General features: G+C 36.6%; 1 protein-coding gene across 1 annotated transcript in view; it reads left to right on the top strand.

The window, feature by feature from the left end:
• kcnj3a (potassium inwardly rectifying channel subfamily J member 3a) overlaps positions 1–17836 on the top strand; it is a 61081-nt gene extending 43245 nt beyond the window's left edge. The window contains exon 3 of the mRNA XM_038285569.1: positions 15997–17836. Coding sequence (XP_038141497.1) covers positions 15997–16589 — 593 coding nt within the window. The 3' untranslated portion in view covers positions 16590–17836. The remainder of the gene's footprint in view (positions 1–15996) is intronic.
• Positions 17837–18332: the final 496 nt, after the last annotated feature.

The raw sequence follows: 18332 nt of genomic DNA, 5'->3' as shown, positions 1-18332 counted from the left end.
CACATAACACTGCTCGACATAATGTATCATATCTTGACAACTGACAAAAACAAGACTATCAGTGTACTTTGTCATACAATTGATTGGGCTTGATGGGGCATCTTGTTCACCCACTGCAAGCAACTGAAATATCCAGCCTCTAAGTCCCTTTGATCTGATCCTGTTTTCAGTCCAACATCATAACATTTATTTTTACAAGTAGAATTTTATTTTTACAATTCAGGTTTGATTATTGACATAGTTTTTGTCTGAAAGTGAACAATTTAAAATACCCGACGTAATCCTCAAAAATGCTTTTTTGATAAGTTGCAATTAAGTCGCTCTAGGTGATCGGCCAGACAGCCCTTCTCTGAACTGCCAGCATGACATGTGGTGGAGGGTTTTAAGTGCCCGGTTAATTCTCAGGCTATGTTGAGGGAGGCCATTTTTTAGGGGCCATCCAATCACTGAACAGTGGAGAAGGAGTTTGGTCCTCATTGCAGGCATTATGTTTGACCTTTGGCATGTTGGGCTCTGGCAGGGTTGCCCTCTGCCACTGGTTTTGTTCATATCCTTTATGGACAGGATTTCTAAGCCAAAGGATTTGGTCCCTGGTTTATGCGGATGAAGTGGTTTTGTTTACTCAAGCCACCTACAGCATGTGCTGGGGCGGTTCTCAGCAGTGCGAAGTGGCAGGGATGGAGATCAGCTCCTCCAAGTCTATTGCCATGGTTCTTTGCCAGAAAAAGTTGGGCTCCTCTCTTCAGGTAGAAGGAGAGCTATTGCCTCAAGTGGAGGAGTTTAAATATTTTGAGGACTTGTTCATGATGGAGAGGAGCATAGACTGTGAGATCAATGGATGGATCAGCATGGCTGCCGTCATAATACGGATGCTGTATAGTCATGAAAAGTGGATCATGACTGAAAGTGCGAAATCCTGGATACAAGTGGCTGAAATGAGCTTTTCTCAGAAGGTTGGCACGGTGCTCCCTTAGAGATAGGGGGAGGATTTCGACCATCAGGGAAAGGCTTAGGGTAGAGCCCCCTTCTCCTCCATATCAAGAGGAGTCTGCTGAGGTGGACTAGACACCTGCTTTGAATGCCCCCTGGATGCTTTCCTTGGGAGGTGTTGTTTTACATATGCTTTTATGTAAAAATATTGCTTGTAATGTTGGAGATAGATATCAAACTTTTCCAAATGAGGGATAAAAACCTATATAACCAAATATAAGGCTGTCGTTTGCCTGTAAAAAGATACTTATTAATTTTCAATTTGAAATAAATGTAATACAATTAAGGCTGATAAATCTGAGGTGTGTGCAAAAAGCATGTTTATGCTTTCAATGAAACGGGTTGTTTGGACTGTTTAAACAATAAGCAGACACTACTGATTTCTCACCAGTGTTGGTGAATTTCATGCTATGCAGCACTTTACTCAGAAGAGCCACTTCACAGACTGTTTGAAATGCACTGGTATTGTCTTATACTGAGTCACTAAGGGGAACAGATAACGATTTACTGAAAATAGAAGTGCAATGGATCCACAGAGTCACAAATTTCTCTTCTAAAGGGCTGATTGAGAATCTGGCTCTACTGATTTCAGCGGTGGTTTTCCCAATTGGTTCATTCTTTACTTTAATTGAGCCTCAGTTTTAGCGGTGTGTGTTTGTGTGTGTTTTATAGGGTAGAAACAAAAATGTCATTTTTTTTATAGTCCAGTCATTTTCTTACTCCTAAGCCAATGATAGATAACATTTTAAGACATTTAGGAAAGTCCAATAAATGCCTAAAATAATTGAAAATTGAACAAAAGGTATGGAAAAATGTAGGCAGTTTGTTTGGGCATTTAAAATCTAAAATACAAAAAAAAGGGATAAAAATATACAACTGGCCATAAATACATTTTCATTACATTTAGACTTTTGTTAAACTTTATCTGTATTAATATGATCTACACTTTTATTACTTTAGCTCGTTTTCACAAACTACTGTGTTTGCTTTGAATATATCAGAGAGAACTGAGCTTAAGCAATTATGTTATGCATTATTTTATAGTATTTTTCATTTTTTTTCAGTTCCAGACATCACATTATCAATTAAATGTTTTTATAGCAGTTGTTCAGGCCAGTTGCTCTGAAAGCTGTTGTTAAGACTAATACATAAAAAGACATTCCATAATATATTAAAATAATTTCCATCCGTCATTTTAGATTAAGATAAAATTATTTTGAATTATATTAAACTGAAATCAGTGTTTCAACAAGTGTTTAAACAGAAGCAACTTTATCATATCCCATATCTATTTTTTACCATTTTGATCCATGACCTACCGCAGGAAAACACCACTTAAACTCCCACCATTATCCACGCTACTCACACACCTTAGCATCCTTGATACTTGATAGTGAAAATAAAAGTGACAGCATGATTTACTTTCTGATAGTAATTTCTGATTCTGTTAACAACGATCCAACCATTTAGGAGGCACTCATTTAATTTGTGACAGGTCTGTTGATCCAGTTCTTAAACTTTAAAGAGCATGACGGTGGTGTCAAAATAAATGCATTATAATCCATCTTGATACAGCACAACACTTTCAATTCCTAATTACTAAAGCTTTCCCTTAGTCTAGTTACCTTAGTGGCTCATCAGCTGCAAGATCCAGTCCAGTAGCAAATCACAGGAGTCGCCCTGTGGTGGACGAAGGATAAGGAAATAACCCAGCCACAACCCTGACAGATTCAAGGTGCACTTAATACATTATTAATGTTCTTAATCATTGAGAATCCAAAACTCCATAGAGTTATTTTTTAATAGATGGATGAGGATTTTTTTTCTTTCTTTTAAGTAGTTGTAAATTGTACGTTGTATTAATAGTTACCAATTTGCTGTACTTTTATCATTTCATTAACTTTGCAAAGTTTGCATACCTTTGCAACCCTTTGCAAAGGGTTAGAAAGCCATTGATAAAACTTTAAGACACCAGCAAACCAACATTAGCGTCATTATCTAGTACCTCAAAATTCTTAGATTACAACAGGTTGTGCTTGGTCAGACCAGCCCAACTTTAGGCTATAAAACTGACAGTTTTAGACCTCTTTTCCGGACAGCACTGATGCTCTTCACTCCAGAAAAGTAGTGCAAACTGATGTCCCATGTCGCAGTACTCCTGTAATGGAGCAGTAGTGCACTGTTATCACATATAAACAAAGATATTGCACAACCTACCATACACCTGAACTGTTCATAAATAATATTGGTACATTGACTGACCCTGGACTTCCCTCTTCCCTTACATTTTTTCTATTCGACAGTTCTTATCAATTGGAATGCGTCATCTGTCTTGTTGCCGAAAAACGACATTTTAGGATTAGCTTCTATGTTTAAGGATACCCCTGACTGCAGAGGAGTGCTAAAAAATCCTTTAGTATATTTCAAATTAAGCTTAAACTTGGATCAAGATTTTACTTGGTGCTGCTTTAAGAATCAATACAGAGAAACAGAGTAAGCAAATGCAACGAAACTTAACACCCTGTGAAGTATTGAACATATGGTTACTTCTTATCATACACACTTAAATACACAATTTTCGGATGTATAATTAAGGACTGAATGTGTAACTGTGCACTACCCTTAAGAAAAGAATAGGATCTGTTCTGAGCACTACATAGGGTGTCTTCTAGGCAATGTTATGGTACTAGGTTATTTCTAAGACATTTGCATTGTTGTGTTAACTTTGTATTGTTTCTTAGTTCCACACCTCAGCCTTCAGAAATTAATCAGAGCCCAGTTCATCTGAAAGTGATAATTTAAATGTTACAGTATCAGATCCCAAAAGCTGAAGCAAAATAGCTATCTTCCTAAAGGGAAATGGCAGATGGCTGCTCACGCTGAGTCTGGTTCTGCTGGAGGTTTCTTCCTCTTAAAAGGGAGTTTTTCCTCTCCACTGCTGCTACAAGCATGCTTAGTGTGAGGGATTGCCTTTGAGTCAATGAGTAGATGCAATCAACTCATTCTTTGTATCAAAATTGGATAAACTTTGAATCAATTTGAATGTATGATCTGGTTAAATTGTAAAGTGCTTTGAGATGACATGTGCTGTGAATTTGCACACAAAAAAATAAAAAATAAACTGAATTGAATTTTGGAGAAAATACCCCACTCCCAATTTTCTCCTAATTCCCCCTCTAAGGTCCCAACAAATTGAATGACTGTTCGAGAATTGAGGTAGGAGTCATGCACAATCAGCTTTTGTCCATAACTTATTTTTCACTAAATGAGTACATTTATTGTTACATAAAAGCGAATGTCCATTTGAAAATCTATTATAAATTAAGCTACATCGTTATATATTATGCAGCTCTGCAATTATGGATACATTTTTTATTTCCTGATGAGAGAACAATCGATAATTACTCTTGCAGCTGGCATTATGGTATCCAGAGGACTGTAGTTTATTTAAGTTGTCATAAAAAAAAAAAAAAGAAAGATCAGTCTGCTCTATGTGTGAGATCAAGCTACATTTGAAATTTGAACAGAAAATGCCTGGAAAGTTCAAAACTGAAGTTCAGCAATGTTTTGCTGATATATTTTTTACTTGCTGCAAAATTATCACTAGTTTTGTTTGATTTGATCTTTTATAAGTAATTACAATAATGCCAATGCTCTGGTCTCCAAGACTCCAAAGCAACTGTCTCTGATAATATGAGTAAATATCAAAAAGTGCTTTTATGACTGCATACAAACTTACTCCGCATTTAAATATGTACAAACTATGCCAGAGACGGTATTTGCTTGGTGAAGCTTTTCCAGAGCAAATCTGCCTTTCTGTTTAGGTTGAAATTAGAAACATGTGCAAACTCACACATTTAGATCATGCAAATACAATAGCTTTTGGTCCTTCAATTAAATAGTACTTTGTACTAGTTTATATCATGTTAATTTCATGTTATTATTTATTTAATTTCCAAAAATGTTTTTATTATGTGTGTTAAAAACACACGCACACAATTTTCTTGGTAATGCCCACTTTACTGTGAACTGTAAGACTTAAAGGAGAAGAAAAGGACTTATTTTGTGCTTTATTAGAGATGACATTTATAACAAGAGCCTGGCCTTCACTAAAGATACGTCACCAAAGCATATAATTTCCAGATTCCAATAAAACATTCCTCTTAACTTTGTGGTTTTGTGTTTAAAAGGTCAAAAAGTCTCTGACAGTAAAAACTGTATTTTTCTGCCTTTGCTGGTTCACAAATGATCAGAATCTGGACTTGCTCAAAACCTGCTCTTTGCTGTTGTTGTGGTCCTTAAGAAAGTCACTCTTGTTTTGTGTCATGTCACTGTTACTTTTGACCAAATAGAGCAGCGAAAAGCTTTATGGCTGTCACATGTACTCATTCCAACAGTTTTGTTTCCATGGAAACACTGAGTGCCGGGCAGCAGTGTATTACAGAGTTACATAAGACCTTACCAATAATACGACAGACAATCTGATATGGGATTTCTCATTTGACTGGATTCCTATTTTGGGAACAATGCACAGCAACAGAAGAAAATAACAATATCAACCTTTTTTTTTTTTACCTCACTATTTTATGTTTCAAACGCATACTATACCACTTAAGGTTTATATCAGATTGCCTAACATTTGAAAATTTATTTAACATGATGTTTACATACAACAAATATTTAACCATGTCATGGCCTACTTAAATTGGAGGTGCACAGTTCAATAGTACAGTACTCCTGTGCCTCTTGCTGAGTGTGCCATATGAATGTGGGTGTTACAGAACAGCAGGTCTTAAGCAGCACAACAGAACATACGTGGTGCAACTCTGTCTATAATTACTCCATGCTTGGGCATTTGCTGCTAAATAATGCATGTTAATGAAATATATATTCATTATAGATTTAATTGACTAACATTAATATTTAGAAAAATTGCACAACCACAGTAGTACTCACCAGAGAGCCTCCTTTGTTTGCTGCTTGGCTTAAACATGGAGTGAACTCAAACAGGCAACAGGGTTTTACAGTGGAAGTCGTAGCGGTCTTATAGAAAGTCCTGCTGCACCTGCAGGACCAATAGGGCAATATTAAATAAATCTATGTTATTGGACCATTATTTTCCTCAGGCAAAGTATGAGATAATAAATTAATCACTAGTAATATAAACAGTTTGCTCTGGTTTTGATACTGTAGTCATGTATTTACAGTATTGATGTCAGGGTAGCATTACATCATGGAGTTTTGTGTTCCATAAAGCAGATAACCACTGTTAGAAAACCAGCAGTAGGTATTCAACACTTATAAACTATATGACTTTCATGCTAAAAACTCCTAAGATTTAGTACACTGCGACCAAGTATGTCATTGGCGACAATGTTTTGGCTGTAGGCTGTTTAACAGGCTCACTTTGGAATAGGATTTCCATTCACGCTTAACTCTCAAACGCTTTGGACCTCAAGTTCACATTAGCTTTGCCTGCTTCATTCACTGCAGCACGCTTGCATGAGCCTAAAGGCAGTGGGACTTAGAAGCAATAGAGCTGAAGTAATACTGTGAATACCCCTAATGCACTTGATGTTCAGTCTCCTGCACATCTGTGATTGTGTGCAGGGTTGTGATCAGTGTCTGGGAATCTGGCAGAATCGCAGATGCTCATAGTTTGGATGATGACACCCTGGCTGTTAGCAGCAGTGTTTTGCTGTAAACAAGTTCCCCTTGGATTTGAGAACCGAATGTATGTATAGAAATTTTAGTCTTTGAATAAACCAGGGATTAGAAAAAAAATAAAAGATAACACGAATGTCACAATGTCAGAAGCAAGCGTTGTGCAGAGGAAGGTAAAAATTATCAAAGAAGCTGTCTCTAAACTGAATATTGTATCCAGGGCTGTTAATAGAAAGTTTAGTGGAAGAAAAAAAATGGTTAAACATTTTTTTGAAAATAGTATAGTAAATCATGTTTCAGAGCATTAAGAACCTTTACAACAGGTTAACAGCCCTTACCTGTGATGGACTGATGACCTGTCTAGGTTGTACCCTGCCTTTCGCCGATACACTGCCGGAGATAGGCACCAGCACAACCATGATCCTGATGGATGAAGTAGGAGAAGGATGGATGGATGGTTTACATCCTCTAGAGCATGCTTTAAGAACAATTAAATGCTCATCAAGTACTTACCAATATGGGTCCAAAAAGCTTCATTGTATAGTTGACATTTAAATTAACTACTGTGTCAATTTTGATGTAGAAATAATATAAAAATCAGACAGGATTGAATTGACTTAAATGTCCAAGTGAGGAAATAGGTATTGCCTTTAAGGTCCCATATCTTTCTTTTTGAAGCCTTTCAGGGTAATCTATAGGCAAATATATGATTAAATAAAGCCTTTAGAATTATGGAAGTAATAATTCATTATGAAATATAGTTTTCTTCCAACCCCAAAGAAAAACTACTTCTCCCCATCTGGATGCCTACGTTGTCTTATCTCATCACCTCTGAAGGCAGAACAAAGTCTGAGACATCTCACTTCCAAATAAGAGATTTTCTAACTTACACATCAGCTCAAACGGTAGTTCGCTGCTAAAGTAGCTACTTTGTCAACTTAGAGCCGGAAATCATCACAGTCTGCCTCACATCATCCCTTGGGAAAGTGGGTTTATTTACAGTGCTCGCCTGTTTTCAGAGGTAAGGGAGGGGCTGCTATTCAGACACCAAAACTCATGAGGATTTATCAAATATGCACGAATGAAGTGAAATACCGCTTATGGCCTAATTTTCTTTTTATTAAATTCAAAAATCTGTTTTTGTCTGATATTTTATTGAAATGCACACGATAGTTGCATTCATTTCGAAGCCCAACGAGGGTCCAAATTGCCAACTCCTTTTTCTTTACTATTTCAAATTGATCAAAATCATTTATAGTGGAACATATGAATATGTGTTAAAATGACAGTTGGTGTAGATGGATGAATGGAAGAATGACTGAATGTGGTGTAAAGCACATACTTCTGATAACAGATAAAATGGCTAAAAAGCTGCACTGTCTTTAGAACTACTGTCAATTGGTAAAATTTGACCAGGCAAAATAAAATAGAACTTACTTGTCACCACGGTACTAATTACTTTTTCCTTTGTACATACTGTACCCTACATATTACCTTTACACTGTGCACTGGAGAATTTATGTCTATTTTTATACTTGGTTTTAAATAAGGGTACTACGTAGAAATCAAATGAAAGAGAAACAGCCTGCATGTTATGAAACACAAAATCAATATTCTGAAAGCACACCATATTTCTGTCTCATGAACTATTTTTACTTGTGTTTCTGATTTCACTGAGTAAGTGCAAGATTATGTTCGAAACTCTTCTTTGGGGAGGGTCTACCTGTAAGACAATAAACTGTCGTAAATATAGGTGGGTTGTTTTTTTGCCTACCTGTGTGTTATGCCTAGATAATCATGCCAAACTGCAACAAAAAGCTCCCAACTTGCCTTACGGCTCTAATGGTGGTCAGCTGTCTAGCTCTGCTAGCTGCTCCAACACATACGTACAGAGATGCACCATAAATGTGCTCTGCTATCTGGTGACAGCGAACGTTATGGAACTCTGCTTTGTCTCACTGATTGTGACTGAAATATATCTGTGGAAACTTCAAATTGTTCACCAATGTCTCTGTTGTCAATTTATGTACCCTTCACAGTCGCATAAAATGTGGTCTGGAAGTTATTTTTTTGGGGGAGATTTTGACCATATTTCGCTGTGTGACACATCCATCCATCCATTTTCTAACATTTTCTTACTTCCAAGTGGGGTCGCGAGGGATGCTGGTGACTATCTCCAGCTGTCAATGGGCGAGAGGCAGGGTACTGTACACCCTGGACAGGTCGCCAGTCCATCACAGGGCAACACAGAGACAAACAACCATTCACGCACAGACTCACACCTAAGGAGAATTTAGAGAAGCCAATTAACCTAACAGTTATGTTTATGTTTTTGTTTTGCGGGAGGAAGCCGGAGTACCCAGAGAGAAGCCACGCAAGCTCAGGGAGAACATGCAAACTCCATGCAGAAAGACCCCAGTACTACCCACTGCGCCACTGAGCAGCCCCTGTGTGACACGATATACATTAATTTGAAATGAGAAAAGGATGTGACAAGCGCTTGTATGCTGATGTTTACTTAAAAAGATCTTTTGCTTGAACTTGAATGTTTTACTGTATGATTTAACTCGTGTGATAAACATTATACTGTTGTTGGGTTTAGTGAGAGACTGTGCCGATCACCTAAGTTGAAACATTTCACATGTTTCCTCTCTTTTTTTTTCCCCTTCTCTGTCTATTTTGTGTTCCTCTCAGATGATTAAAGCCGGCCGCCTGTTCAGCTCTTATTATCTTATTATACCTTATTGTCTGAGAGGGCACCCCCTTCTCCCCTTTTTTGTGCAGTAGCCTCAAGTGTTGTGCACAATTTTTTGGGAAGGCACTCTGGAGTGGCATTAATATAATTCACAATCGAATAAGAACAACCGCATAACCTGCCAACCTTATGTGGAAATTCAAAACTGGTTGATTAATAGATGGAACAGAAAAATAAGAATACTATTCTGGTGTGCAAAAAAATCTGATATTCACTGAATATTTTGAATTAATAGAAAAGTGTCCAAATCTCAAATACATATAAAAACACCTGGGATACTGTGATGATATTAGAAGTTTAGCCATACAAAGAAGTTATTTTTGCAAATGCAATAGGAATGTCTGATGATCTATATCTTATTACTACTGATGATAATACATAATAATTTGCTGACATTCTCTAAAACATAGAACTAGTTTTTACGGTTGAATATTCTTATATGTGAATAACAGGGATTTGCTTGCTTAAAGCTGGTTTGTGATGAAGTGTGCAGACATCTACAAAAGAAGCTAGTGAATATCAACGATGAGTAATGACTAACAAGCTTCTGATAAGTTTGTGTGAAAAGATCTTTGTGTTGACAAATTTTAAAGACAGGGTTTTGCTAACTGTATTAATTTCCTTTTTGTAGATGTGAAGGGAGGTTTGAAGCAGGGGTTTAATGGAATAAATGTTTCTTCACAGGGGTGGTGTTTATTCCAAATTCATCATGGTGTGATTTAGAGCATACATAAACACTCAGACAAAACTGCAAGCAGCTGCAGAACAGTTTGTTTTTGTTTTAATTTGTTCTGTTAAATGGACACAGCTAAGACTTATTCAAGATTTTTATTTGACCTGGTTGGCCTTTGTGCATCAGCAAATTATAGACACTTAGCATGACTGGATGTTTAAGACTTTTTCATTTGACATGTCCTGTGATAATTGAAATCTTGCAGGCAGCATTCACCATCTTAATCCTTCATCTTTTTTTAATTCTTTGATGATATAGACTTATACAACTTTTATTGTCATTTTGTATACACAGAGTGTATACACAATTAAATTTAACTTAGTACAACAATATACATAATATACAATGTAATGTCTGTTATCTTTGCATAATGGGCAAACCTTGATCTGCCACACTTCTATTCAAACGTATTGGGAGTTATACAGCCCATATTCATACATTCTTTTATTTAACTTCTCACATTTGTATATTGTATCTCTTACATCCATATATACATATTTTATTTCTACTATATATAAATTTTTTTCTAACATAAATGTGTTTTTTATCTTTTACATACTGTAGCGCTGGTGAGTGTTACAAATAATCAGGCTTAGTTAACTGTTTATCAACAATGTTTATTTATTCTTCAACAACTCCGTTAGGGATGCAGCACAACACTTCAGTAAACACAACAGCCTTATCACTCAGGGTGAAACTCCCATGCCCTCAACACACGCCCCCAAAACAGCATGAACTGAGGCAAATACGAACAATAAACAACATGAGCAACATTCAAGCAGAATAACAAGGAAATAAACAAACAAACAAACCAAAACAGTGCCCCATAATGCACCTCTTCGTCCAGCCGCTACAATACTTTTGGACTATCTCTTTGATTTCATTTACTTTTCATGAATTCAAGTAAGATTTAATTAATCGAGTTTTGTCCCCATACTTACCTAATACTTAGTTACTTAATAATTTAAATATGAAGCAATCACTAAATATAAATAACAATATAAATGTATTAATGTGAGATAATGTACATGAATAGTGGTGGAAGCAGAAAGTGGTTAATTTAAGTTAACTGGTATTGGTTAATATCACAAAGATCATGATCCCAGTTCAGTTCCACTCAACATCAGAAAGCATTATACAGTAAATCAAGAGTCCTGTAGAGGGCCATGGCAATTTTAAGTAGTATTTTATTATCCCCTGCAACTACGATGGGCAGCTGCTGCAAACAGGGACTGCCAACAGATTTCCTAATTGAATCTTCTTGAGAAAGGAGAAAATAAAGCTTTCATGTCTTGTGACATAATGACACAAAATTGATGTCAAATCCTTTGTGGATTGACTGGACAGATGAGACACGCTAATTTCTTTTTAAGTGTTCAGTGTATATTCTATTTGTTTACAGTCTTGGGTGTTTCTAGACACAGGCCATAACAGGAGGCATAACTGGCCCTTGTGCTGAAGACTAGGAAAGACTAGGGTGTGGGGAAAAAAATCGATTTGGAGATATATGGTGATTTTCGGCAGCCCAATATAATTCAGATCATTCCGTTACTAATATCGATCTAAAAAAAAAAAAAAATGTTATCTAAAAGAATGAGGGAAAATGAGCTACCTTTGCACGACACCCTGGTAGATAACACCGTTGGGCCCTTTTGCTGTGCGCCACAGCACCATTTCTGTAGTTCAGGCAGTCACGGTAGAAGGCCTTACTCAAACCCCAAACAACATGGATTTTGATTAAGTTAAACAGCATTTGATTTTGGTTTTTTATCTATTCATTCCAATTAATTAATAGCTTGGTAAAATATTGCAGTATATAGGGATATTGCAATATTGTGATAATATCATATTGTGACCAAAGTATTGTGACATGCTCACCATTTCTGTAGTTGAGGCCGTCACGGCGGAAAACCCGGACTGACTCAAACCCCAAACAACATTTTGATGAACATAAACAGCATTTGTTTTTTTTTTTACCTATTCACTCCAATTATTCGATAGCTGGGTAAAATATTGAAATATATAGGGATATTGCAATATTGGGATAATACTGTACTGTGACCCAAGTATTGTGACACGCTCTATCCATGCCAACACTCACTTCTACTAAAGACAATACACAATAAATTATTGATAAATAATATATGATATGCTATTGGACATAATCTACAACCGATTTTTACTTTTTGTAATAGATTTATTAATTAAGTTAGACCTGGAGACTAAGACTTTCTTTATTGTCATTGCACAAAAACCACAAGCTGAAATCTGTTAGGTAAAATGTTGATCCTTGGCTCTGGACAATAAATTAATATGTACATAAAAACTGTCTGAATATTTAATATATAGATATAGATGTGTTTATTTATTATATGTAAATGTTAATGTAGTACAAGGTAAATAAATAGAAAGTATAACTGTAGAAGTATAAAATGTAAGTTGTTGACGTTTTGCTTCAGGTTTCTGGTTGCTGCATATGGCTCTTTGGTTCTTAATTTATCGAACAATAAATAATTGTATATCAAACTTCTTTGATATACAATTATTCATTGTAGCAGAACATTGCTGGTTTTTGGAACCATCTATCATTACTTTATAACTTTTGAGATCATGATAAATTCTTGATGTTTTATTTTAGTTGGCATAACATTGGAAAAAGAGGCACTCAGAGTTTTTTATTATCGTCACAAAGTACAGCTTGTAGCATCCCTATTCATAATTCAGGACTCTGCTCACTTCGTTCACATCAGTGGTTGACAGGGCAGTATATATTTGATGTATTTTCTAAGGTTATGATTCACTCAATTCAGCTGGTGAACAAAAACAATGGAAGTTGCTTGTTTGTGATATTTACTAGTTAGAAAATATATGTTTTGTAATTTATGGTTTGTTTTGGCAGACAATATAAAAGTAGTCTTATCCTTTTTTGTTTTGTTTTAGTACAATAATAGAGAAGCCTGCACAGTATTCCTTGTGGATTCAGTAAGAGTCTCATCTAAGTTTGAGAACTACTAGATGCCTGTAAAAGTTATTCATGATTTAAGGATTTTTTAAGCCTGGACCATTGTAATCCTTATGCTGTAGCAAGAGATCTGCTAAAAATGAAAAAGGCAGCTTATATTTTTCCTATTGTTATTTCCCTTCATTGGCTCCCTGTTAAGTCTAGAATAGAATTAAAAATCCTCCTTACATGTAAAGCGCCTATAATTAAGCTCCACCATGCATCAGAAATCTGTTTTTTCCGAATGTTCTTAACAGAGAACCTCAATCCCTGAATTAAACCTCCTGGAGTTTTTAAAAATAGAATGGGAGAAAAATCTTTTAGTAATAAATCTTCTCTCCTGAGAAGCCAAGTCTTAGTTTTGGTCTGAAATGCAGACACCTATCTTCTTTTAAGACTAGGCTTAACACCTACCTTTTTGATCAAGCCTATAGTGAGAATGGTTGAGATCATCTATCTCTGTAGATATGGCGCTAAAGGCCAAGGTTCCTACTCCTCCCAAATTTTGCATTCTTGCTATCATTTCATGTGTTAAGCAATTCTCTTATTTTTTTATGGTTTTTTATTACAAATACCATTCACAATTATTAGGAGTGTATTATTTCAACCCAAGTAATGGTAATTTAGAATATCAGTTAAAAATCATTAAAGGCATAGGGGAGGATTTTTTAATAGAACCCCTCTCTCCACTTAAAAAAAAAATGCACATACACAACCCTCTTGTAACCCTCCTGAGAGGGAGTACCTATTATATGTGTGCAAGAGCGTGCACAAACCCATTTCTCCTTATGCACACTCTCTTTATAAGTTGCTGTTTGTATCGCTCATAAAAGCTTACTTTCCAAAAGACAATTTGCATTTTTTTTCACTATGTCACACTCACCACCAGTAAGTAAAAATGTATTTACAACAAGCAAAAGTGTTAAAAAAATATGTCTAAAGCCAATTATCATATCAAATAATGGAATGCAAATAATCGCGATGAGAAAGGTGAGCTACAATGACTGGCTGAAACCTTAGCTCACCGCACATATACACCTGAAAGTGTGCATGCGCAGAAAAATATAGCTACAAGCGAGCATGTAGGACGGGCTTACATAAACATATCACCAGAATGACTGTCAATTAGGAGGACCACTTATTTAGATGATCCACCTGGAAAACAAACATCCTCCCCTTGAAGAACTAACTTTTAGAGAAAGCAGATTTAAAACGTATACATATCTCTCGCTCTATGCGTTATTTACTAAACACAATAACTCCCCTGTTACAGGTAATTCTTTTTAACATTACCTAACTGCAACTACAAAGAACACAAACTACTAAGAAGAAAGAAGAAAACAACCAAAAAGGGTCAGCATAAATCATGAATCACCATATCAATGATCTCTAGCAGCTTAATAATCATATTAATAATATATAAATTGGCAGGCCATCCAACAGCAGGTATGACATTTTCACAGCTTTGGTGAATTAGGAATTGTCAGGCTCCATTTGCCTGGACCAAAAGCAGATCAGGATAATCGATGATGAGTTGACTCATCAGGAAGACAAAAAGGAATATTACGTCTTTTTGAGGAGGAATAATAAAAATGGAGGTCCAAAATTTGCCAGCAAACTTGCAACCTCTATCCATGGTTCTTGCTGTGGGTAAGTTGGGTCCAGGAAATTCTGTGAGTCTTGGTAATGACACAGTTGTTGTGGAAGCGAAGGAATCTAGGTGAGCGGAGAGGAGAGTGGATTAGGTTGACTGGAGCAGTGACTTTAAAGGTGTTTTGGGCTGCCCGCTGGAAAAAGCACCAATGGCTTTACCTTGGGGTTTCTAGATGTCTGAACAGCTGAAGGTTTCTGAGGAGCTTGAACCTCAGGAACATTAGTCCCCAAAGTTTAACATTCTGGTACTGGAGAGCTGGGAGCAGGTTCTTAAGTAGTCCACTGCTCAATGGGGAACAGGTGAAACAATCAACCTGCCACTCAGGGGGAAAGCGCTTGAGGAGGACCTCTGGAGGAGAAGCTGAAAACTGCTTAAATGAAGCAGGAAACTCCCAGACCCCAACAGGCTGTTTCCTTTTCTGTTAAAGCTTGGCTTTAGTCTCCGGTCTTCGCCAACTCAAAAACAAGTGTTCCTCCAGGATTCTGTATTTTGCTTCCCCTATTTGTCAAAGCATCCCCACAGCCTTATTTTGCCAACACCATGTTTCACAATGGGGTTATGTATTTAGGTTTATGTACAGAGTCAGTTTTCAACAAAACGTACAATATATCTTTATTCCCCTTCACAATTATGCTTTACTTTGCTTTGGTACCTTACTGTATATAACATCAATGTATGTTCTATGAAAAGCAAGGAGTATAGACAACAAATCTGAACCATAATGGGTGCAATAAACTTTATTCTGTGTTTTTCCTGTACGACAAATAAGCAGGCAGCTTTTTTCTGCGCTGCTTTTTTTCAATGAGCTAAGGCTTTTGTGATTAAATATTGACTATCTCACGTAAAGCACATTCAGCAAATGAATTCATTTTTTTTTTAGCCTGTAAAGTGCTTGCAAACATCACATGCAAAAAAAATAAAAATCAATTTGGCTTTATATTCAGCAGCTGGCTTTGTAATGTAGTTAATGTTTCATTGGGGCTGGTGTTTACAGTATTGTTTGTTTTGTAATCTAAAAATAGCAGAAGTCCCAGAAATATTATTGATTTTATGAACCAGTGCCAAGCACATAATTCAATCAGTGCCACATTGTTTAACATTGGAGCCATGAAGTGTTCCAGCTCTGCTGTGTTTGTTTAAAAATAGAAGTTAATATGTAGGATTATAGAAGCTTAAAGTTTCATGTGTTTCTCTGACAGGGATGACCTGCCAGGCAAGGACATCATACACAGAGGATGAGGTTCTCTGGGGACACCGCTTCTTCCCTGTCATCTCCTTGGAGGAAGGCTTCTTCAAGGTGGACTATTCTCAGTTTCATGCCACGTTCGAGGTTCCCACTCCTTCTTATAGTGTGAAGGAGCAGGAGGAAGCCCTTCTCCTGTCCTCGCCCCTCATGGCACCATCGTTGTGCAACAGCGGGGAGAAAAACAGCTCCCTGGACTGCCTGGAGACTCTGGAGGACAATGACAGCACCACCAAGCTGCCTACCAAGTTGCAGAAGATAACAGGCCGGGATGGTCTACCCAAAAAGCTGCTGAGGATGAGCTCCACCACCTCAGAGATGACTTACAGCTTCGGAGACCTGCCCATGAAGCTTCAGCGAATCAGTTCAGTGCCTGGTGTCTCTGATGATAAACAGGCGGGGAAGGCCTCCAAGATCAGCACAGAGCCCATCAGTAAGTCTGTGGCAGACTTGCCCCCAAAGCTGCAGCGACTGGCTGGGGGAGGGGGAAGGATGGACGGACACTTGCCGCCTAAACTTAGAAAAATGAACTCAGATCGCTTTACATAAAGCATGTGACAAATTTTAGCTCCTGCTATCCTTTTTTTTTTTTTAACCTGAAATCCTTGTACTATTCTGTATTTATTAACAGACAATATTCTTATATTAAAGGAGCTGTAAAATTTGTGCACAAATACCTTATATACAAAAGGGGGGATGCAAATGAGCACATTTATCCCTGGATGTAAGTGTTTTTGCTCAAATGAGAGAACTCAGATTTCTTTATTTTTCTTTCTCTTTCTTATAATTTCTTCTTTTTTAGTACGATGTACAATTAGCACAATTTGGCATGTAAGAAGCAGCGCATGTAGAACCTATTTTCAGTTTCTGGCATGACAATTTGTTGATTTCACAGAACAAAACAAAAAACCAAAAAACAAACCAAAAAAAACATTTCATTGATGAAATTACAGACAGTGGACAATTGCACAAAGCCATACGATTTACACCACTGGAAACCAACATTACATTGGTTCTATTCTGTAGTGAAGAAAGGCACATATGTTTGTTTTGAGTTACTTGCTTTTGTTGTTTACTGTAAAACCGTGGCAATGTTACGTTGGTTGCATGCTCTTCTTACTGACTTAGCTATAAAAAGGTAATAGACACAGATGTTTAGCCTTAATTATATTACCTTGTTTCCATTTTTCATGTTTGTTCACGGCCGTATTTTTGGTATTTCATATACAGACTATTTTATCATGTGCAGTTTTAAGATTTTATCTGATCAAATACAAAAAGTGCTGCTAGATAATGCGTACTATATTTACAAATGCATTATCAGCAACCTGGGCACAACAATACACAATTTTCATTTAGTATTAAAGTAACACTTAAGTTGAAATATTCCATAGCTGTAACTGATAAGCACAAACAATCATGAATCCCTAAAAAAAATAAAACAAATAAAAATTATTTTCTCATCATATACTAAAATGCAACCTTCAGTAAGCCAGTAGTGCTTTCACAAAAGCACCACTGAACTTTCAACTTAGGTGTTACTTATTAGATTTGGTGGCGCTGTAAAAGAAATAGGTACTATATCTTTGTTTTAGGGACCATTTTATTCCTCCTCTGTGATGAAAGCAATAATATTAGAAAAACAACAACCTATAGCCACAGGGTCTACCAAAGCCCCTATGATTGTTCTGTTTACTTGATCTGTGCCATGAAATCTGGTTTTCTCTAAATGCATCAAAGACATTGTATGATAACTGATCTCTTCAGGAATAAAGATCTAATGTAACAATTTAGAATCCTACTTGGTGGCCCCACAGTAGAATGGTCTTGCAATAGTCATACAACTAAGCATTTGCTCATATTTGTGGGTGCCCAACATCTTATCTCAAGATTTTTAGCTTGTTCGATTTGATGTTGTGAACAATTGGGTCTATTCATATTCTAAGAAAACACCACTCCTGGTTGAGACCAGATTGTCACTTGATACAGTCAGGCTTACAGGTAACAGTAACATTAACTACTGTATATCTGGAAAAATCTGTTTTCTTTTTTTTCTTGTTCCAGCTTTATTCAAGAAGCCCAAAATTTTATGTTTTTATGAGAGATAACTTTGATTGTGGATTTAAAGAGTGCTCTGTTGGGTTTTCTCTGATGACCTTAATGTGTTTTTAAACTTCTCCAAAATGTTAATCCTGAGCTCCCTGCTGTGTTCATTGGCCTTTGCGAGAGTGTTAATTCGCCAATGATCTCTGAAGCCTCCACAGGACAGCTTGATTTATGAGATTGAATTAC

This window comes from Cyprinodon tularosa, unplaced genomic scaffold, assembly GCF_016077235.1.
Source record: "Cyprinodon tularosa strain WSP-4 unplaced genomic scaffold, ASM1607723v1 ctg212, whole genome shotgun sequence".
Lineage (NCBI taxonomy): Eukaryota > Metazoa > Chordata > Actinopteri > Cyprinodontiformes > Cyprinodontidae > Cyprinodon > Cyprinodon tularosa.
Note: the sequence above shows the minus strand (reverse complement) of the source record. Positions and strands in the feature narration are given on the sequence as shown.